The sequence below is a fragment of the Salmo salar genome, chromosome 06 (assembly GCF_965601325.2).
Source record: "Salmo salar chromosome 06, fSalSal1, whole genome shotgun sequence".
NCBI lineage: Eukaryota > Metazoa > Chordata > Actinopteri > Salmoniformes > Salmonidae > Salmo > Salmo salar.
The window spans coordinates 11,299,399-11,323,768 of NC_138296.1; the positions used below are offsets into that span (position 1 = coordinate 11,299,399).

The 24,370-nt window shown below is 42.0% G+C and overlaps 1 protein-coding gene across 2 annotated transcripts in view; it reads left to right on the forward strand.

The window, feature by feature from the left end:
* Positions 1–24,370, forward strand: part of LOC106606280 (NLR family CARD domain-containing protein 3) — a 47,038-nt gene that overhangs the window by 18,157 nt on the left and 4,511 nt on the right. For both annotated transcript variants that reach the window (XM_014202424.3, XM_082976320.1), the window contains exons 3-6: positions 19,357–19,441; positions 19,565–19,793; positions 21,530–23,315; positions 23,581–23,754. In XM_014202424.3, coding sequence (XP_014057899.3) covers positions 19,357–19,441; positions 19,565–19,793; positions 21,530–23,315; positions 23,581–23,754 — 2,274 coding nt within the window. The remainder of the gene's footprint in view (positions 1–19,356; positions 19,442–19,564; positions 19,794–21,529; positions 23,316–23,580; positions 23,755–24,370) is intronic.

The window sequence follows — 24,370 nt, forward strand, 5'->3', positions numbered from 1 at the left end:
GTCTATATACCAGCATTCCCCATGCGGGGGGGCTGGCAGCACTAGCTCACTATTTGGGAGACAGAGATACTAATGAATATCCACCAACAAACTTTATTTTAGAGCTGGCAGAATATGTTTTAAAGTATAACTATTTTAGGTTTGATGATGAATACTACCTCCAAACGAATGGAACGTCGATGGGCTCCACATTCGCTCCGAGCTATGCTAACCTTTATGTGGGTCTATTTGAAGAACTTTTAGTCATTAACAAAAACGAAAATCCATTTTTGAATAAAATCCTGAAGTGGTATCGATATATTGACGACATTTTTTGCATATGGGAAGGAACTGAACAAGAGCTGTCAGATTTTATGGCACTACTCAATGACATGGATCCCAATCTCAAATTTACTATTGAAAGTGACACTCAACGCGTTCATTACCTCGATATGTGGATTGAGAAATCAAATGGAACCCTGTTTACAACTCTGTATCGAAAAGAAACAGACAGAAATACTCTATTACAGGGGGACAGCTTCCACCCTGAGCCATTAAAAAGAGGACTTCCTAGAAGCCAGTTTTTCAGACTGCGCCGTATATGCTATTCCGATGATGATTATCTAGAAAAAGCAGCAGAGATGCGCACTAGGTTTCTAAGAAGAGGCTATTCGCCACAATGTGTGGATGAAGCTCTTCATTTGGCATTGGGAAAAACACGAGATGAATTGTTACAAAAAAGACCAGCTAAAGCAAAAGAACACTCCGTTATGTTCACAACCACATATACTTTGAATTCGCGAAAAGTGGGAGGTGTGGTTAAGAAACATTGGCATATTTTATCATCGGACCCAGCTTTGCCGGCTGAATTCAAGAATCCACCACTCATTGTGTATAGGAGAGGTCGCAATTTGCGCGATAAATTGGTTCATGCAAACTGCCAGCCACGAAAGAAAATCAGCCAGGCTCTTTTACGCCCGCTACCAAATGGTAGCTATAAATGTAGAGGATGCGCACAGTGCAACAATATGATGAAGAGTGAATATTTCTGCCACCCACACACAGGAAAACGGTTTCAAATTAACGATATCATCACGTGCACCACCACCCATGTTATTTACATTATTAAATGTCCATGTGGGCTCTGCTATGTCGGTAAAACCTCCCGCTCTCTCAAACAGAGAATTAGTGAACATAAAAGTTCAATCAGGCGAAACGACAGGGATTATCCAGTCGCAGTACATTTTAATGACCAAAAGCATGACATTTCTACCTTTAGATTTTGTGGTATAGAGAAAGTCAAGATATCAGACAGGGGAGGTGATATTAATAATACTCTGAGCAAAAGAGAATGTTTTTGGATTTTCACCCTCCAGACATTATTTCCTAAAGGACTTAATGATGAAATGCCTATGTATGTTATGTTGTGAATTTAAATTATGTTCCTATTTAAGATTACTTTGTTTTTTCGTATGATGTACCCAATGATTAATGAAAACTTGCTATGTCCTCGTTGTGATTTTATGGACGTGTTCGCTACGTCTTGTCTATACACTTTTGTAATATTTGTGAAATGCATATTGTTATGTTTGGTAGCACTTATTTATTTTTCCTTTGCCTCCAACTCCTTTCCATACGTGGAACGGATGTGGGTGGGGCTAGGTCTACATAGAGGTGCTGTTTTCTGAAAATTCACAAAAGCTCTGACGAAGGCCGTGAGGCCGATACGTAAGCTTATTATATATCAGTGATACTATCAAGAACAGTGTGCGGTTTCCTTTTTTCATTCATACTTTGAAGAATCTAAAATCTAAAATAGATTTTAATTTGTTGAACACTTGTTTGGTTACTACATGATTCCATATGTGTAATTTCAGAGTTTTGATGTGTTCACTATTATTCTACAATATAGAAAATAGTTAAAAAAAATAATCAAAAACTTGAATGAGTAGATGTGTCTAAACCTTTGACTGGTACTGTATGTGTGATGGGATGTATAATTCTGGACAGTATATAGATAGAATATGTAGTATATCAGAAGAATATGTAGGATAGAACAGTATAGTTAAGTAGGATGGCCGTGACTAGAATATTTGTATTTATTTTTATGTAACCTTTATTTAACTAGGCAAGTGAGTTAAGAACAAAGTCTTATTTACAATGACGGCCAACACCGGCCAAACACGGACGACGCTGGGCCAATTGTGCACCGCCCTATGGGACTCCATATCACGACCTATTGTGATACAGCCTGGATTCAAACCAGGGTGTCTGTAGTGATGGCTCAAGCACTGAGATGCAGTGCCTTAGACCGCTATGCCACTCGGGAACCCAGTATATACACTACCTTTAATAAAAAGTTTGGGATCACTTAGAAATGTCCTTGTTTTTGTCAGAAAAACACAATTTTTGTCCATTAAAATAACATCAAATTGATCAGAAATACAGTGTAGACATTGTTAATGTTGTAAATGACCATTGTACCTGGAAACGAGTGATTTCTAATGGAATATCTACATAGGTGTACCGAGGCCCATTATCAGCAACCATCACTCCTGTACTCCAATGGCATGCTGTGTTAACCAATCCAAGTTTATAATTTTAAAAGGCTAATTGACCATTAGAAAACCTTTTTGCAATTATGTTAGCACAGCTGAAAACTGAAGCAATAAAACTGGCCTTCTTTAGAATAGTTGAGTATCTGGAGCATCAGCATTTGTGGGTTCGATTACAGGCTCAAAATGTCCAGAAACAAAGAACTTTCTTCTGAAACTTGTCAGTCTATTCTTGTTCAGAGAAATGAAGGCTATTCCATGCACGAAATTTCAAGAAACTGAAGATCTCGTACAACGCTGTGCATTACTCTCTTCACAGAACAGTGCAAAGTGGCTCTAACCAGAATAGAAAGAGGAGTGGGAGGACAAGAGGACAAGTACATTAAAGTGTCTAGTTTGAGAAACAGATGCCTCACAAGTCCTCACCTGGCAGCTTCATTAAATAGTACCCGCAAAACACCAGTCTCAACGTCAACAGTGAAGAGGCGACTCTGGGATGCTGGCCTTCTAGACAGAGTTGCAAAAAAAAAGCCATATCTCAGACTGGCCAAGAAAAATAAAAGATTAAGATGGGCAAAAGAACACTGGACAGAGGAAGATTGAAAAACAGTGTTATGGACAGACGAATCTAAGTTTGAGGTGCTGGAGGAGTTCTTGAAACCATCTGTCAAGCATGGTGGAGGCAATGGGATGGTCTGTGGGTGCTTTGGTGGTGGTAAAAGGGATCTTGAAGAAGGAAGGCTATCACTTCATTTTTCAACGCCATGCAATACTCTGTGGACAGCGCTTTATTGGAGCCAATTTCCTCTTACAAGAGGACAATGACCCAAAGCACAGCTCCAAACTATGCAAGAACTATTTAGGGAAGAAGCAGTCAGCTGGTGTTCTGTCTAGAATGGAATGGCCATCTCAGTCATAGGATCTCAACCCTATTGAGCTGTTGTGGGAGCAGCTTGACCGTATGGTACGTAAGAAGTGCTCATCAAGCCAATCCAACTTGTGGGAGGTTCTTCAGGAAGCATGGGGTGAAATCTCTTCAGATTACATAAAAACAAATCGACAACTAGAATGCCAAAGGTCTGCAAGGCTGTAACTGCTGCAAATGTAGTATTATTTTACCAAAGCAAAGTTTGAAGGACACAATTATTATTTAAAATAAAAATCATTATTTATAACCTTGTCAACATCTTGACTATATTTCCTATTCATTTTGCAACTCATTTCATGTATGTTTTCATGGAAAACAAGGACATTTCTAACTGACCACAAACATTTTAACAGTAGTGTCCACTGAACTGATGCAATAATAAAAAATATTTTATTGAGTTACAGTTCAATAAAGGAAATCAATCAATTTTAATAAATGAATTAAGCCCTAATCTATTGATTTCACATAACTGGGAATACAGATCTGTTTGTCACAGATACAAGAACAATAGGTGCATGGATCAGAAAATCAGTCAGTATCTGGAATGACCATTTGCCTCATGCAGCGTGACACATCTCCTTCACATAGAGTTAATCAGGGTTTTGATTAGTGACCTGTGGAATGTTGTCCCACTCCTCTTCAATGTCTGTGCGAAGTTGCCAGAGCATCCCAAACATGCTCAATGGGTGACAAGTCTGGTGAGTATGCAGGCCATGGAAGAACTGGGACATTTTCAGCTTCCAGGAAGCTGTGTACAGATCCTTGCGACATGGGACTTTGCAATATCATGCTGAAACATGAGGTGAGGGCGGGAATTAATGGCACGACCTTATGATCTTGTCATGGTATCTCTGTGCATTCAATTGCCATTGATAAAATGCAATTGTGTTCGTTGTCTGTAGTTTATGCCTGTCCATACCACAACCCCACTGATGTCGGTTTACGACGCCGAACAGCAATCAGGTCAAGACCCTGGTGAGGACGACGAGCATGCAGATGAGCTTCCATGAGACGGTTTCTAACAGTTTGTGCAGAATTTCTTTGGTTGTGCAAACCCACAGCGTCATCAGCTGTCCGAGTGGCTGGTCTCAGACGATCCCGCAGGTTAAGAAGCCAGATGTGGAGGTCCTGGGCTAGCGTGGTTACACGTGGTCTGCGGTTGTGAGGCCGGTTGGACGTACTGCCAAATTCTCCAAAACGACATTGGAGGCAGCTTATGGTGGAGAAATGAACATTCAATTCTCTTGCAACAGCTCTGTTGGACATTCCTGCAGTGAGGATGCCAATTGCAAGCTCACTCAAAACTTGAGACATCTGAGGCATTGTGTTGTGTGACAAAACTGCACATTTTAGAGTGGTCTTTTATTGTCCCCAGCACAAGGTGCACCTGTGTAATGATCATGCTGTTTAATCAGGTTCTTGATATGCCAGACCTGTCAGATGGTTGGATTATTTTGGCAAAGGAGAAATGCTCACTAACAGGGATTTAAATACATTTGTGCTCAACATTTGAGATTAACAAGCTTTTTGTGCGTATTGAACATTTCTGGGATCTTTTATTTAAGCTCACGAAACATGGGACCAACACTTTACATGTTGCGTAATTTTTGTTGTTCAGTGACCAGTGTTATGGGCAACAGGTGGCCTGGCAGGTAGGAGCGTTGGAGTGCTGTTCACCTTAATGCCTTCAACTGAAACGTGTCTTCCGCATTTAACCAAACCCCTCTGAATCAGAGAGGTTCGAACAATGGGGTTAACTGCTTTGCTCAGGGCCAGTAACCAAAATGTTTCTGGATCGAATCCCAGAGCCAACAAGGTAAAAATCTGTCAATTTGCCTCTGAGCAAGGCAGTTAATCCACTGTTCCCTGATTAAGGTCGCCCTCTGCAACTCTGTGATTCAGAGGTTGAATGCAGAAAACAAATTTCAGTTGAAGGGATTCAGATGTAAAACTGACTAGGTGTCCACCTTTCCCTTTCTCTTCCATGACTATGTTCATAGGGCAGAAGTCTATAACATGCATGGTGGAATAACTGGGTGGTAGCCAGCTAGTAACAGTGACAAAGATTCTGGGCAGGGTAATGACTAAAGTTCAGGGCAGGGTACAGTGACTAAAGTTCAGGGCAGGGTACAGTGACTAAAGTTCAGGGCAGGGTACAGTGACTAAAGTTCAGGGCAGGGTACAGTGACTAAAGTTCAGGGCAGGGTACAGTGACTACAGTTCAGGGCAGGGTAGTGGGCGGAATCCGGCTAGTGGTGACTATTGGCCTTGAGAAAGTCTAATGGCCTTGAGATAGAAGCTGTTTTTCAGTCTCTCGGTCCCAGCTTTGATGCACCTGTACTGACCTCGCCTTCTAGATGTTAACGGGGGTTACAGCCCGAAAGGATGCTCTCAATGGTGCATCTGTAAACGTTTTTGAGAGTCTTAGCAGCCAATCCAAATGTCTTCATCCTCCTGAGGCTGAAGAGGTGCTGTTGCGCCTTCTTAACCACAATGTATGTGTTGACCATTTTAGTTTGTCAGTGTATACCGAGGAACTTTAAGCTTTTCACCTTCACCACTGTGGCCCCCACTGAGCTATGGTGAAAGTGCGACCCACTGTTCATACTAATCTGGTGATGCGGTTGCTCTGGATAGTAAGTGAATTTGAAATCGATTAAAGCAGACTAAGGAAGTATATTAGCTACAAAATAACGCACCATGTCAGAAGTCTCTGCAACATCAGGTAGAGAACGGTATGGAACTGACCAATGGGAACACTTTTAATGGCAAAGACCAGGGGTTCCCAAACTTTTTTGCTTCATAAACCAATACCAATTACCTTTGTGGGCCTCCTCGTCAGTATACCCGCAGACACAGACACACACAAATATGGGCGCAGTTCAGTCATCTGCGCCCAATGCAGCTATAGCCTTTAACATATTCTTACATATTCTTATATATTCTTACCTCTTTGCTGATTGATATCCATTGAATTGTTTCTGTTTCCTGTTTTACAAATAATAATTTTAAAAGGGAGAAAGTTTCAAACAAGCCATTTGCACAAATATAAAATTATATCAATTTAGATAATATAGGGAGAAACCTTACCTTAAGGCCAGATCGTTCTTCAAAAATGTTCAAAAGTTCATAGATGACCAGCAGGGTTACATAATAATTACAGTGGTTATAGAGGGTGCAACAGGTCAGCACCTCATGAGTAAATGTCAGTTGGCTTTTCATAGCTGAGCATTTAAAGGTTCGAGACAAAAGGTGCAGTAGAGAGAGAGACGGAGAGGGAGAGAGAGGGTCGAAACAGCAGGTTCGGGACAAGGTCGCACGTCCGGTGAACAGGTCAGAGAAACTGGATCAGCAGCATGAGAAACTGGATCAGAAACTGGATCAGCAGCATGACAGGTTACACGTCCGGTGGAGCATGTATCGAGAACTGATATGATCGAAAGAAAGAAAGGGAGTGCTGTTCTCGGATCAGTTTTCTCCATTTAAATCTTTCCTTAACATTATAATTATTTCACAACACTGACGACGGATCAGCTCCTAGAGAGATATTATCACCTATGGCTGCAAATATTGCAAATATTGAGGTGGCTTATTCTAATGTTTACCCAATAAAAATGCACCAAATCACAGATTCGGTACATCATTGAGCACATGCTTGTAACGTCTGTGTCCAACTCACACTCCAAAACACTTAGATCCCCTGAACGCAGCCCACTTTCCAGCTCCCTCTCCAGATCCCAATCACCCGAATTCTAATCACCTGTTCACACACCTGCATGTCATCATCCCACACTATTTAGTTCAGTTATTTGCACCCCATCACTGTGAGGTATTGTTTGTTTTGAGACACACGGTTTCGGAGCACTGTTTTTCCCCCCGTCCTTCTCTCCTCCTGTGTATGATAGTTTTTGCCTGCCTCACTCACGATGCCTTTTGCCTGCCTGTACTGTTGCCATTTTTGGACCTACTGTCTATGACCTTCTGCCTGCCCCCTGGACCCAGCTACCTGCCTCCTCCTATGGTCCCTTTCATTAAACACCTGCTGCGCTCTGATCTTGAAACCAGCTCTCTGTCTCCCTCGTGTTCATTACAATGTTAGGCTACATATTATGAAATATATTAAGAAAAATTACAGACACTACAAGTAGCAAAATATAACTCAATTGATTGAACAAGAAACGTATTTCAATATGATTGAAATATGCCTATTGCCGCGTATTTATATTTTAATGCAGGTATCCTGGTTTTCATTTGAAGCATAATTGTATACGTCACCTGTTTGTATCAATTGCAAAGACACTGGCAACTTTGTATTTGTAGTGAACTTTGTTCTGAAGTTATCGGCGATCATAGAGAGAAGGATAAACCATGTGATTCTATGTTTAGCTGAGATCTTCTCTGTATAAAGTGACGCAGGAGGGCAAAAATGCATCTAACTTAGCTGTTCTACTGTTCTATTGTGTTTTTTACATTGGATGAACGTTGCGACTCAGAGCTACAAAATGGTATATCATACACTGCATTTGAGGAACAATTGGAAAGTAATTCTGCTTTGAAAGTTGATAAACTTGTAACCCCACTTTTTTTTAGAAAATGGCCTTTGAATGTTTTGGTACCTACTGGAGGGCTCTCTTTGTCTACACCCATTTAGCATTGTTCACACCCTCTTAAGCCCCACCCATCTCTTTAGGGATTCACATGTGAGGTCATGTACTAAAGGTCATGTAGTGTGGTAAAGATTAAGATGAAAAGTGGTAAAATAAGGAACATTTCAGGTAAACAGAAAGTGTCCAAATAAAATTATTTTATAAATATTAGATGACGCTTATTCAGACACACTTGTCTAAATTGTTGGGTCATGTGAAAGAAATGCTATAACCCCGAGCCACATCATGCTAAGTGGGTCACTACAGAAGATGTAAACAATACAGCAATAACAAAAAATATATAGTTTCAATATAAAGAAAATAAGAAAAAGTGTCAATGCCAGTAGAGAAATAACAAAATAATATACAGTATGAAGAAGAATAATATCAATAACAATATCAGTGATACTGGTGACAGATGAGGTAGTTATATGCATACAATCAGGGGTGAAGTGGCAGCGGGATAAACCAATAAATAGTAGGAGCAAAGTATGGCGTGTGTTAGGAGAGAGTCATGTGAACAGGGGCACTGCAGATACTGCTCATGACTGTGAACTCGCCCCCAGTGATGAACTGGTCTGTCTGAACCATGCATGAACAAACAATGAACCATAATCCCAATCCATAGTGTACTAGCAATACAAACCAATTGTCATAGCTAGCTAAAGTTAACTGAATAGGTTCAATGTTAGCTAGTTAGCTAACATTAGGCTATAACTAGCCATGCAAATGGCTTGCTGAGATAATATTTCTACACAGATCATAAATGTAAGGTTAGCTAGTGAGCCAGCCATCTAACGTCAGCTAGCTTGCTAACAGTACGTTTTAAAACTTCTTAGGGATAGCCCCCTTTTTTTAAATTTTCGCCTAAATGACATACCCAAATCTAACTGTCTGTAGCTCAGGCCCTGAAGCAAGGATTTGCATATTCTTGGTATCATTTGAAAGGAAACACTTTGAATGTAGGAGAATATAACACAATAGATCTGGTAGAAGAAAATACAAAGAAAAAACCAAACTGTTTTTTTTCTACCACCATCTTTGAAATGCAACAGAAAGGTCCCTGTTCCAGCCATCACCATCATTCCGATGGTGTCCACAAGATGGCAGCAGTGTATGTGCAAAGTTTCAGACGGATAACTTGAAGTTTGAGCAAACTACATGACTTTTAGTGTGAAGTCACCCAGGTACATTTGGGCTTATCGTGAAGGAGACATTCACATTCACATTACATTTTTCTGCAAGAATATCGTCTGTATACTTGAACTTTGATTTAGCTTTTCCAGTATTAGTAGCTTATTATAAGTTCAACAATTTTTGTCCAAAAGGAAAAGGCATGCTGTCGCAAAAGGTTAGCACCTACATTTTGCAACATATACAGGGCTTCCAGATACTCCCGTAAAGCCCAGCTCATTGGCTATCTAGCTAGCTTTGTTTGCCCCCGATTGGTGCTTATTTGACAAAGATACAGTTGATCAAATGAAGACCGGCCGCGTCATCGGTGTGCCTTGAAGGCGTCGCTCTCTGACCAAATACAGTGTCCTATAGGATATACTACTCCCCTAATGATATAGTGAAGTCTGGTTATGTTCTAAGATCTCTGAGGAATACCTACAAACGTGATTTGCCCGGTTGAAACAACATTTAGAGTTAGATTTTCACAGATTCCTTTCTTTGCAAATTGAACAAGTGTAAATACAAAATCGATTGTGCATGCTATATGGACCTTTTTAGGATATGAAAATAGATTTTATCTAACAAAACAACACTTCATGTTATCTCTGGGACCCTTTGGATGATAAATCAGAGCAAGATGTCAGAATGTAAGTACACATTTCACCTTCAGAGGTGAATTTATCAAACCTATTGTGGTGAAAAAAGTGTTTTGTTGTTAGGAGCTCTCCTCAAACAATAGCATGGCATTTTTTCCGCAGTAATAGCTACTGTAAATTCGACAGTGCAGTTATATTAACAAGAATTTAAGCATTCAGCCAATATAAGACACTTATATGTACCGACATGTGTTGTTTATCTAAAATATGCGATGGTAACATAAGGCGCTGCGTGATTTACAACTGTCCCGTTAAAGGGACGCCTATCCCTACTTAGACATCTAGCTAGCTAGCTAAATAATAACTTGCCATGAAAACAACTTTCTGACAAAATTAGAAACATATAATATCTGAAACTGTAGCTAGACTCTTACCCGTATACATGGATGATCGCTTCACAGCAGACTGCAACCCCTGTCATTAAATAAGATGTCCTGTGTTGTTTCCGTTTTGTTTGTACAGTCCTCCTGAAAGTAGTCCATCACAACCGTTTCCCACTGACCTTTGTCGATAGCGCCTGACAAATTCAGAGCAGCAATGCTATTGAGAGCATTAGCAACACATTTGCAGTTCTCCACGGCTAATTTTAAAATCTTTTGAAAAAAACAGTACTAGAAAGGATTAACGAGCAGCTCATTTTATAGACAGAAGGGTCATACACGGCAGACCAATCCGAAACTCATCTCTCGGCATGTCCAGCCCATTCATTATCTCAGCCAATCATGGCTATTGGACAGGTTCCTGTCTTTTTCTGCGGCTAAACACAACTGGGCTGGTAATTTAACAAATGTATTCGTATTTACAGATGGCATACACATTTGTTATTAAGGCACATAAAAGTTCAAATGTTTCAGAAGGCATTTCTGCCCCCCAAAACTTTTTGATAAACATTTTAAATAAACGTTCAAATGCTTCTCCTGTGTCGTTGTCACGTCCTGACCCTAGTAAGATGTCATTTTCATTAGTAGAGTAGGGCAGGGCGTGACAGGGGGTGTTTTTTGGTTGTTCTATGTTTTCTATTTCTATGTTTTAGTTCTAGTTGTTCTATTTCTATGTTGGGATTGTTTGGGGTTGATCTCTAATTGGAGGCAGCTGATCCTCATTGCCTCTGATTAGAGATCATATTTAAGTAGGGGATTTTCTCTTCCTGTTTTGTGGGTGATTATATTTTGTGAGTGTGTTTGTTCCTCCTGCGTCATGGTTTATTATTTTGTACTTAAGTTTACTTTGTTATTGCATTCAGTTTCACTATCTAATGAATATGAGGAACGAATCCGACGCTGCATTTTGGTCCGCTCCTTCTAACAGGCAGGCTGGGGAGTATCGCCGACCGAAGGAGGAACTTGAGGCAGCGAAGGCAGAGCGGCGATAATATGAGGCGCTATATCCACCTAGAGGCAAGTGCGAGATGCAGCCCCCAAAAAGTGTTTTTGAGGGGGGGGGGGGGGCACACGAGGAGTTGGGCAGAGTCAGGGTGGAGTCCTGAGCCAACTTCCTGTGCTTACTGTGGGGAGCAAGTGACGGGGCAGGCACCGTGTTGTGCGGTGATGCGCACTGTGTCATCAGGGCACATTCACACCCTGCAGTTATCGAGATGAGGTGAGCATCCAGCCAGGGCGGGTTGTGCAAGCCATACGCGCCAGGTCTCCAGTGCGCATCCACGACCCAGTAGTCCTGTGCCTGCTCCTCACACTCTCCCTCCAGTGCGCCTCCATAGTCCAGTACATCCTGTGCCTGCTCCTCGCACTCTCCTTTCAGTGCGCATCCATAACCCGGTACAGCCAGTGCCTGCTGGGAGCACTCGGCCCTTAGTGCGTCTCCCCAGTCCGGTGAGACCGATTCCTGCTCCTCGCACTCTCCCTCCAGTGCGCCTCCATAGCCCAGTACGTCCTGTGCCTGCTCCTCGCACTCTCCCTCCAGTGCGCCTCCATAGCCCAGTACGTACTGTGCCTGCTCCCCGCACTCGCCCGGAGGTGTGTGATACTAGTCTGGCGCCTACTATGCCAGCTCCACGCATCAGGCCTCCAGTGCGCCTGCCCAGTCCGGGGTGTCCTGTTTGTGCTCCCTGCACTCGACCTGTGGTGCGTGTTACCAGTCTGGCGCCACCTATGCCAGTCCCACGCATCGGACCTCCAAAATCAAATCAAATCAAATGTATTTATATAGCCCTTCTTACATCAGCTGATATCTCAAAGTGTTGTACAGAAACCCAGCCTAAAACCCCAAACAGCAAGCAATGCAGGTGTAGAAGCACGGTGGCTAGGAAAAACTCCCTAGAAAGGCCAAAACCTAGGAAGAAACCTAGAGAGGAACCAGGCTATGAGGGGTGGCCAGTCCTCTTCTGGCTGTGCCGGGTGGAGATTATAACAGCACATGGCCTAGATGTTCAAATGTTCATAAATGACCAGCAGTGTCAAATAATAATAATCATAGTAGTTGTCGAGGGTGCAACAAGTCAGTAACACAAGAGTAAGTGTCAGTTGGCTTTTTCATAGCCGATCTTTGAGAGTATCTCTACCGCTCCTGCTGTCTCTAGAGAGTTGAAAACAGCAGGTCTGGGACAGGTAGCACGTCCGGTGAATAGGTCAGGGTTCCAGCAGGTCTGGGACAACAGGTCTGGGACAGGTAGCACGTCCGGTGAACAGGTCAGGGTTCCATAGCTGCAGGCAGAAGAGTTGGAACTGGAGCAGCAGCACGGCCAGGTGAACTGGGGACAGCAAGGAGTCATCAAGCCAGGTAATCCTGAGGCATGGTCCTAGGGCTCAGGTCCTCCGAGAGAGAGAAAGAAAGAAAGAGAAAGAGAGAATTAGAGAGAGCATATTTCAATTCACACAGGACACCGGAAAAGACAAGAGAAATACTCCAGATGTGACAGACTGATCCTAGCCCCCCGACACATAAACTACTGCAGCATAAATACTGGAGGCTGAGACAGGAGGGGTCAGGAGACACTGTGGCCCCATCCGATGAAACCCCCGGACAGGGCCAAACAGGTAGGATATAACCCCACCCACTTTGCCAAAGCACAGCCTCCACACCACTGGAAGGATATCTCCAGCCCCCAACATACCATCCCGGGAAAAGGCCGAGTATAGCCCACAGAGATCTCCGCCACGGCACAGCCCAAGGGGGGGCACCAACCCAGACAGGAAGACCACGTCAGTGACTCAACCCACTCAAGTGACGCACCCCTCCCAGGGACAGCATGGAAGAACACCAGTAAGCCAGTGACTCAGCCCCCGTAATAGGGGTAGAGGCAGAGAATCCCAGTGGAAAGAGGGGAAACCGGCCAGGCAGAGACAGCAAGGGCGGTTCGTTGCTCCAGCCTTTCCGTTCACCTTCATACCCCTGGGCCAGACTACACTTAAAACCTCTTACATCTAGACGTTCCGCTAGCGGAACACCTGCTCCAATATCCAATGATAGGCGTGGCGCGAATTACAAATTCCTCAAAAATACAAAAACTTCAATTTTTCAAACATATGACTATTTCACAGCATTTTAAAGACAAGACTCTCCTTTATCTAACCACACTGTCCGATTTCAAAAAGGCTTTACAGCGAAAGCAAAACATTAGATTATGTCAGCAGAGTACCCAGCCAGAAATAATCAGACACCCATTTTTCAAGCTAGCATATAATGTCACAAAAACCCAGAAGACAGCTAAATGCAGCACTAACCTTTGATGATCTTCATCAGATGACACACCTAGGACATTATGTTATACAATACATGCATGTTTTGTTCAATCAAGTTCATATTTATATCAAAAAACAGCTTTTTACATTAGCATGTGACGTTCAGAACTAGCATACCCCCTGCAAACTTCCGGGGAATTTACTAACAATTTACTAAATTACTCACGATAAACGTTCACAAAAAGCATAACAATTATTTTAAGAATTATAGATACAGAACTCCTCTATGCACTCGATATGTCCGATTTTAAAATAGCTTTTTGGTGAAAGCACATTTTGCAATATTCTAAGTACATAGCCCAGCCATCACGGGCTAGCTATTTAGACACCCGGCAAGTTTAGCCTTCACCAAAATCAGATTTACTATTACAAAAGTTTGATTACCTTTTGTTGTCTTCGTCAGAATGCACTCCCAGGACTGCTACTTCAATAACAAATGTTGTTTGGTCCAAAATAATCCATCCTTATATCCGAATAGCGGCGTTTTGTTCGTGCGTTCCAGAAACTATCCGAAATGGTAAATCAGGGTCGCGAGCATGGCGCAATTCGTGACAAAAAAAATCTAAATATTCCATTACCGTACTTCGAAGCATGTCAACCGCTGTTTAAAATCAATTTTTATGCAATTTATCTCGTAAAAAAGCGATAATATTCCGACCGGGAATCTCATTTTCGGCAAACAGAGGAAAAATCACAAAGACGGGGGCCGCCAGGGCACGCGCCCTAGCCCACAGTCCCTTGATCGGCCACTTGAGAAAGGCGATAATGTGTTTCAGCCTGGGGCTGGGATGACGACATTCTGTTTTTTCCCGGGCTCTGAGAGCCTATGGAAGACGTAGGAAGTGTCACGTTAGAGCAGAGATCCTTTGTAATTGAATGAGATGGCAAAGAAGTTCAAGAAATGGTCAGACAGGCCACTTCCTGTAAAGGAATCTCTCAGGTTTTGACCTGCCATTTGAGTTCTGTTATACTCACAGACACCATTCAAACAGTTTTAGAAACTTTGGAGTGTTTTCTATCCAAAGCCAATAATTATATGCATATTCTAGTTACTGGGCAGGAGTAGTAACAAGATTAAATCGGGTACGTTTTTTATCCAGCCGTGAAAATACTGCCCCCTAGCGATAACAGGTTAATCATAGGACCTACTGAAGAGATGTGTCTTCAGTAAAGAGTTAAAGGTTGAGAATGAGTCTGTGTCTCTCACATGGGTAGGCAGACTATTCCATAAAAATTGAGCTCTATAGGAGAAAGCCCTGCCTCCAGCTGTTTGCTTAGAAATTCTAGGAACAATTAGGAGGCCCGCGTCTTGTGATCGTAGCGTATGTGTAGGTATGTACGGCAGGACCAAATCGGAAAGATAGGTAGGAGCAAGCCCATGTAATGCTTTGTAGGTTAGCAGTAAAACCTTGAAATCAGCCCTTGCCTTAACAGGAAGCCAGTGTAGGGAGGCTAGCACTGGAGTAATATGATCCAATTTTTTGGTTCTAGTCAGGATTCTAGCAGCCGTATTTAGCACTAACTGAAGTTTATTTAGTGCTTTATCCGGGTAGCCGGAAAGTAGAGTATTGCAGTAGTCCAACCTAGAAGTAACAAAGGCATGGATTAATTTTTCTGCGTCATTTTTGGACAGAAAGTTTAAGATTTTTGCAATGTTACGTAGATGGAAAAAAGCTGTCCTTGAAACAGTCTTCATATGTTCTTCAAAAGAGAGATCAGGGTCCAGAGTAACGCCGAGGTCCTTCACAGTTTTATTTGAGACGACTGTACAACCATCCAGATTAATTGTCAGATTCAACAGAAGATCTCTTTGTTTCTTGGGACCTAGAACAAGCATCTCTGTTTTGTCCGAGTTTAAGAGTAGAAAGTTTGCAGCCATTCACTTCCTTATGTCTGAGACACAGGCTTCTAGCATGGGCAATTTTGGGGCTTCACCATGTTTCATTGAAATGTACAGCTGTGTGTCATCCGCATAACAGTGAAATTTAACATTATGTTTTCGAATGACATCCCCAAGAGGTAAAATATATATTGAAAACAATAGTGGTCCTAAAATGGAACCTTGAGGAACACCGAAATTTACAGTTGATTTGTCAGAGGACAAACCATTCACAGAGACAAACTGATATCTTTCCAACAGATAAGACCTAAACCAGGCCAGAACTTGTCCATGTAGACCAATTTGGGTTTCCAATCTCTCCAAAAGAATGTGGTGATCGATGGTATCAAAAGCAGCACTAAGATCTAGGAGCACGAGGACAGACGCAGAACCTCGGTCTGACGTCATTAAAAGGTCATTTACCACCTTCACAAGTGCAGTCTCAGTGCTATGATGGGGTCTAAAACCAGACTGAAGCGTTTTGTGTACATTGTTTGTCTTCAGGAAGGCAGTGAGTTGCTGCGCAACAGCTTTTTCAAACATTTTTGAGAGGAATGGAAGATTTGATATAGGCCGATAGTTTTTTATAATTTCTGGGTCAAGATTTGGCTTTTTCAAGAGAGGCTTTATTACTGCCACTTTTAGTGAGTTTGGTGCACATCCGGTGGATAGAGAGCCGTTTATTATGTTCAACATAGGAGGGCCAAGCACAGAAAGCAGCTCTTTCAGTAGTTTAGTTGGAATAGGGTCCAGTATGCAGCTTGAAGGTTAGAGGCCATGATTATTTTCATCATTGTGTCAAGACATATAGTACTAAAGAACTTTAGTGTCTCCCTTGATCCTAGGTCCTGGCAGGGTTGTGCAGACTCAGGACAACGGAGCTTTGGAGGAATACGCAGATTTAAAGAGCAGTCCCTAATTTGCTTTCTAATGATCATGATCTTTTCCTCAAAGAAGTTCATGAATTCATCACTGCTGAAGTGAGAGCCATCCTCTCTTGGGGAATGCTGCTTTTTAGTTAACTTTGCGACAGTATCAAAAAGACATTTCGGATTGTTCTCCAGTGCGCATCCCTAGTCCCGAGCCTCCAGCGACGCTCCTTAGCCCGGAGCCTCCAGCGATGCTCCTTAGCCAGGAGCCTGCAGCGACGCTCCTCAGCCCGGAGCCTTCAGCGGTGGTCTGCAATCCAGAGCCTTCAGTGGTGGTCTGCAGCCCAGAGCCTTCAGCAGCGGTCTGCAGCCCAGAGTTTTCAACAGCGCTCTGCAGCCCAGTGTCTCCAGCGGCGGCCTTTAGCCCAGAGTCTTCAGCGGCGTTTGGCGGTCCAAAGCCTCCGGCGATGATCCATGGTCTGGTTCCTCCGGACATACAGAAGCGTGGGGATCAGCGGGCGGTGGGGGTACTACGCCCGGAACCAGAGCCGCCGCCATAGACATTAGTCACCCACCCTACCCTCCCTTTGTGTTTTGTGTTTTGTGTTTTTTTTTTTTTTTTTTTGCATTCGGAGTCTGCACCTTTGGGGGGGGGGGGGGTACTGTCACGTCCTGACCCTAGTAAGATATCATTTTCATTAGTAGAGTAGGGCAGGGCGTGACAGGGGGTGTTTTTTGATTCTATGTTTTCTATTTCTGTTTTAGTTCTAGTTGTTCTATTTCTAAGTTGGGATTGTTTTGGGGTTGATCTCTAATTGGAGGCAGCTGATCCTCATTGCCTCTGATTAGAGATCATATTTAAATAGGGTTTTTTCTCTTACTGTTTTGTGGGTGATTATATTTTGTGAGTGTGTTTGTTCCTCCTGCGTCACGGTTTGTTGTTTTGTACTTAAGTTTACTTTGTTCTACTGAACAAAGGTAAGAATAACTCATGGGTCATGGTCAGTGATATAAACAACACTGTCCCTAGTAATTTCTCCTCTCCCATTTTCCCATTTTTCTTTTTTTAATCCATAGGCTAATCCTTTTTAAAAGTGTGTGTGTGTGAATGCACTACCTGGATGAGGAGATGTAATCTCTATCCTGATTGTCACTTTTATCCCTGCCTATTTGTAAATATTACCTCAACTACCTGGTACCCCTGCACATTGACTCAGTACTGGTACTCCTTACAGTCTCATTATTACCTCAACTACCTGGTACCCCTGCACATAGACTCAATAATGGTACTCCTTAAAACCTCTTACATCTAGACATCTAGCGGAACACCACTCCAATATCCAATGATAGGGCGTGGCGCGAAATACAAACTCCTCAAAAATCCGAAAACTTACAAAATACAAAAACCTAAAAAATGCAATAATTTAAATTTTTCAAACATATGACTATTTTACACCATTTTAAAGACAAGACTCTCCTTTATCTAACCACACTGTCGGATTTCAAAAATACTTTACAACGAAAGCAAAACATTAGATTATGTCAGGAGAGTACCCAGCCAGAAATAATCAGACACCCATTTTTCAAGCTAGCATATAATGTCACAAAAACCAAAACCACAGCTAAATGCAGCACTAACCTTTGATGATCTTCAACAGATGACACTCCTAGGACATTATGTTATACAATACATGCATGTTTTGTTCAATCAAGTTCATATTTATATCAAAAAACAGCTTTTTACATTAGCATGTGATGTTCAGAACTAGCATTCCCACCGAACACTTCCGGTGAATTTACTAAATTACTCACGATAAACGTTCACAAAAAACATAACAATTATTTTAAGAATTATAGATACAGAACTCCTTTATGCAATCGCGGTGTCCGATTTTAAAATAGCTTTTCGGTGAAAGCACATTTTGCAATATTCTGAGTAGATAGCCCGGCCATCACAGGCTAGCTATTTTGACACCCACCAAGTATGGTACTCACCAAACTCAGATTTACTATAAGAAAAATTGGATTACCTTTGCTGTTCTTCGTCAGAATGCACTCCCAGGACATCTACTTCAACAACAAATGTTGTTTTGGTTCCAAATAATCCATAGTTATATCCAAATAGCGGCGTTTTGTTCGTACGTTCAAGACACTATCCGAAAGGTAACGAAGGGTGATGCGCCGGCGCATATCGTGACAAAACATTTTCAAAATATTCCATTACTGTACTTCGAAGCATGTCAAACGCTGTTTAAAATCCATTTTTATGTGATTTTTCTCGTAAATAAGCGATAATATTCCGACCGGGAGTCGTTGTTTTCGTTCAAAGACTGATAAAGTAAAATGGACTCTTCACGTGCATGCGTGCGCCCGTCTCATTGTTCTCAGATCGACCACTTACCAAATGCGCTACTGTTTTTCAGCCAGAGACTGCAGAGTCATCATTCAACGTTCTGGCGCCTTCTGAGAGCCTATGGGAGCCTTAGAAAGTGTCACGTTACAGCAGAGATCCTCTGTTTTGGATAGAGATGACAAAGAAGGCCAAGAAATGGTCAGACAGGGTACTTCCTGTACAGAATCTTCTCAGGTTTTGGCCTGCTATTTGAGTTCTGTTATACTCACAGACACCATTCAAAGAGTTTTAGAAACTTTGGAGTGTTTTCTATCCAAAGCTACTAATTATATGCATATTCCAGTTTCTGGGCAGGAGTAAAAACCAGATTAAATCGGGTACGTTTTTTATCCGGCCGTGAAAATACTGCCCCCTATCCATAACAAGTTAAAGCCTCATTATTGTTATTTTTGTGTGTTACTATTTCCTTTGTTAATTTAACAATTTTTTTTGTTACTTTTTAAATGGATTGTTGAGAAAGGGCTCGTAAGTAAGCATGTCACCGTAATGTTATCATTCCCTGTGTGTGTGTGTGTACTCTCTGGATAAGGAGATGTAATCTCATATTTTGTCCACAGAAACCAACAGGAGAGATCAGAGTCAGACATTCTCAGTGGTCAGTCTTCCCAGAGTCATCAAACAGACCTGGCCTCCATGTTCAGTGTATGTGGTCCTGTTATGTGCATTTGTTTACCTCAAGTAAAGTTGATCTTTCAACTATTCATGAATGTGTTAATGAGAAAGCATTTCTTCTCTTGCTTAACTTATTTACTTTATTTATTTCAGTTGCTTGAAGAGAATATTATGACATTTGTGAAGAACGAGTTGAAGATGTTCAAGAGGATTCTTAGTCCAGAACTCCCACAAGGCTTTGAGAGTCAGAAGCAGGATAAAGAAGTGGTGGATGCTGAAGATGCGAAGTATGAGTGCAGTGCCAGAGAGGGGGCTCTGAAGATCACATTGTACGTCCTGAGGAAAATGAACCAGAAGGAGCTTGCTGACACACTGGAGAAAAGTAAGAGCTGTCTGCCAAATGTCGAATGCTGTTTTATAACAACATTTCAAAGTACAGCTAAAGTAGCTGAGTAACTCAATGATATTGTAACAGCCTTAACATGGCAACTAGTCACCCTGCCATGTAGCAGCAGGGATGTGTTGTGGCGATTAATTTAGAAAGAGAGAAGGAAGAAAAGACAGACAAGAGAAGAAAGACATCAATAATGTTGTCATGACTCTCTCTCCTTGGTGAGGATCAAAGGTGCCAGATCAGCTTAGCACATGGCAGAGGGGGCCGGTTTTATGACTTCACGACTGGTCGTAAACTTTCTCTCTCCTGGTTCTGCAGTATGGAGAAGTTAAAAATCATTTGCGTGTCGAGAGAGACTCTTGTTGAAAACTCTAGCATCCAAAAGTGGATAATGAAACAATATTTCTAACATAAAGAATGTGGGAATTGGTCGGTGGGATACAAACAATAAACATGTCATATCATTTCTGATTTTGTGATTTCATTAAGGATGGCGGAACAAGTTAACTGTAACTCTGAAGGTTTACATGTCCTAGTTATCAGGTTTGCTTCTAAATCTTGTAAAAATTAAATGATTAAATATGAGAACACTTTTGTGGAGAAAGCAAGGTGATTTTAGCCTTCTAATTGAGATAATGGATATTCATATAAACCTATGCCAAGTCAGTAGCCATGCTCACGTGAGCACAGACATTATGTCAGTGTGATGGGACGCCCCTTGGCCAGAGTGTTTAAAAGGACTCGCTGAAGAATTAACACATTAGACCGAAACATGCCGGGAGACCAAAACATGCTGGGTTGCTGCCGGTCTGTACAGTGGTCCTAGCTGTACCCTGAATAATCAACCATTGAGACCAGACAGAGTGGAGCGGTGGCTACACGGCTGACAAATGGTTTAAAACTACCAGACCAGAAAATGGTAAGACCCTCCGAAACTCTTGAATGAAGAAGATAAAGACTACACCTTAACATTCACAGTCTGCAGCTGTGTATTGTAAAATAGTTTAGGAAATTCAACCGAAGAAGAGGCAAAGAACAGTTTCCTCTCACCACCATAGGTACCTCTGGTGTATCTAACAAACAGAGCGAAGAACAAGCCTCACTGAACACCACATGGTACGCCTCTGGAGGGTCCATTCTAGCGAACGCTCCGAGACAAAGAAGCTACAACTACAACGACAAAGGACATTGAGACCTCTGGTGGACAAACCACAGACTTCTGTCGAACTACTCCCCACAGACGGACCGGGTGATTTCAACAGAGACGACATAGACATACATGCGTAAATATGTGTTGCAATTATTTTTCTGAATGAGCGGTCGTTCATATGCAATGTATTAATTCTCAACACTTTCAGCTTTCACATGTATGTACGATAAGCCCAATCTCTTTGTCTCTCCTGCTCTTCTTACATGCCCCTCCCTTTCCATTGTGTAACAAGCCGTCAATTAATTGTTACAATATTAATTTAATCGCATAATAATTAAATGTGGTATGTAATTATTCGATGGATAGCCATCATCACATTAATGTCAAGTCACGACAATACCATCAATAATACCAATAATATTATAATCAGTCATTCCAGAGTGTAATGAAAAAATGTACAGTTAGTTAAGATAATACATGATTATAAAGTACAACTTTATAACACAGTCATACAATACTGTAGGCATTAAAACAGACATAATACTACTATCCTCTGTCTTATTTCTTCATTCAGATGAGCTTGCTGTGACTTGCCAACGTGAACTCAAATCTAATCTAAAGAAGAAGTTTCAATATGTATTTGAAGGGATCGCTAAACAAGGAAACCCAACACTTCTCAATAAGATCTACACAGACCTCTACATCACAGAGGGTGGAAAAGGAGAGGTCAATAATGAACATGAGCTGAGAGAGATTGAGACAACAACCAGGAAACAAGCAAGAGCAGAGACTGCAATCAAATGTCATGACATCTTCAAACCCTTAACTGGACAAGACAAACTTATCAAAACTATGCTGACAAAAGGAGTCGCTGGAATTGGAAAAACAGTCTCTGTGCAGAAGTTTATTCTGGACTGGGCTGAAGGAAAAGCAAATAAGGATGTGCAATTTGTATTTCCACTTCCTTTTCGGGAGCTGAATATGATGGAAGGGAAAAAACAAACATTGATTGAACTTCTCAATCACTTCTCAATTGAAACCAACCAATCAACAAACTACGACAAGTACAAAGTTCTGTTAATCTTTGATGGTCTGGATGAGTGCCGACTGCCCCTAGACTTCCAGAAGAACAACATCTGTTGTGACGTGACAAAGTCAACCTCAGTGGATGTTCTGCTGACAAATCTCATGAAGGGAAATCTGCTTCCCTCTGCTCTCCTCTGGATAACTACCCAACCTGCAGCAGCCAATAAGATCCCTTCAGAGTATATTGACCAGGTGACTGAGGTACGAGGGTTCAATGACCCACAGAAGGAGGAGTACTTCAGGAAGAGATTAAGTGATCAGGACATGGCCAGCAGAATCATCTCACACATAAAGACATCAAGGAGCCTCCACATCATGTGCCACATTCCAGTCTTCTGTTGGATTTCTGCAATAGTCCTTGAACACATGCTGAAACATAAGAGAGAAGAGATGCCCAAGACTCTGACTGAGATGTACATTCACCTTGTGGAGTTTCATAACAATCAGAAGAATGACAAGTATCCTGGGAAAGAAGACACAGGTCCACACTGGAATAAAGAGATCATTCTGTCACTGGGAAAACTGGCTTTTCAACAGCTTGTGAATGGAAATCTGAATTTCTATGAAAAAGACCTGAAAGAGGCTGGCATTGGTGTCAGTGAAGCCTCAGTGTACTCAGGATTGTGCACACAGCTCTTTAAAGAGGAATGTGGGCTGTACCAGGACAAGGTGTACAGCTTTGTGCATCGGAGCATTCAGGAGTTTCTGGCTGCTGTATATGTGTTCCTCTTATTCATCAACAACAAAGAAAATCGATTGGCCAAACCGCAATCAACGTCCAGTTACTTTTTTGCGCTGTTCAGAGACGAGCCTGAAGTTACACTCTACAAGAGTGCTGTGGATAAAGCCTTACAAAGTGAAACGGGAAAACTGGACCTTTTCCTTCGCTTCCTTCTGGGCCTCTCACTGAAGTCCAATCAGAAGCACTTACGAGGTCTACTGACAAAGACAAGAAGCAGCTCACAGAGCCATGAAGAAACAGTCAAGTACATCAAGGAGAAGATCAGGGAGAATCCCTCTCCAGAGAGGTGCATCAATCTGTTCCACTGTCTGAATGAACTGAATGATCATTCTCTAGTGGAGGAGATCCAAAGCTACCTGAGCTCAGGAAGGCTCTCAAAAGCCAAACTGTCACCTGCACAGTGGTCAGATCTGGTCTTTGTGTTGCTGACTTCAGAAAAGGAGCTGGATGTGTTTGACCTGAAGAAATACTCCAGATCAGAGGAAGGTCTTCTGAGGCTGCTGCCAGTGGTCAAAGCCTCCAGAGCTGCTCTGTGAGTAAATACAATTACATTTAAGTACTAATCATCATGTAGAAGTATTCCGTTTAGAGAAAAATAGGAATTATTGAAAAACATATTGAATGATTGCATTGATGTTCACATTAGTATAACAATATGACCGTACAATTCTAGGAGACAGAAGATGAATCTGTGTTGTTTGAGAGAGTAAACCAAACGCATCTGCCATTAACCTTCTACACTACCGTTGTTACATTAACAGTGTGTTCGTGAAATCATGATGATCTCTCTTTGTCAGGCTCTCAGGCTGTGGAGTCACAGAGAAAGGCTGTGGTTCTCTGGTCTCTGCTCTGATGTCAAACCTCTCATACCTTAGAGAGCTGGATTTGAGTAACAATGACCTGAAGGATTCAGGAGTGAAGCTGCTCTCTGCTGGACTTGGGAATCGTCACTGTAAACTGGAGACTCTGAGGTCAGTATTCCTGTATTTGGTAAACAAGTAATAACTGTTCACCAGATCTACATGTGTTTACCAGGCACACATAGTTCACACCATATGTGTTTGGACACTGAAGCTTGCAGTTTTAAATCTGGTGCTATCCTCCAGCATTTTGGATTTGAGATACAGTAGCAAGGAAATTATGTGAACCCTTTGGAATTACCTGGATTTCTCCATAAAATGGTCATACATTTTGATCTGATCTTCATCTAAGTCACAACAATAGACAAACACAGTCTGCTTAAACTAATAACAGACAAACAATTATTTGTTTTCATGTCTTTATTGAACACACCGTTTAAACATTCACAGTGCACGGTGGAAAAGTATGTGAACCTTTGGATTTAACAACTGGTTGATCCTCCTTTGACAGCAATAACCTCAACCAAATGTTTTATGTAGTTGCGAATCAGACCTGCACAACGGTCAGGAGGAATTTTGGATCATTCCTCTTTACAAACTGTTTCAGTTCGGCAATATTCTTGGAATGTCTGGTGTGAACCGGTCTCTCGAAGGGCATGCCACAGCATCTCAATCGGGTTGAGGTCAGGACTCTGGCTGGGCCACTCCAGAAGACGTATTTTCTTCT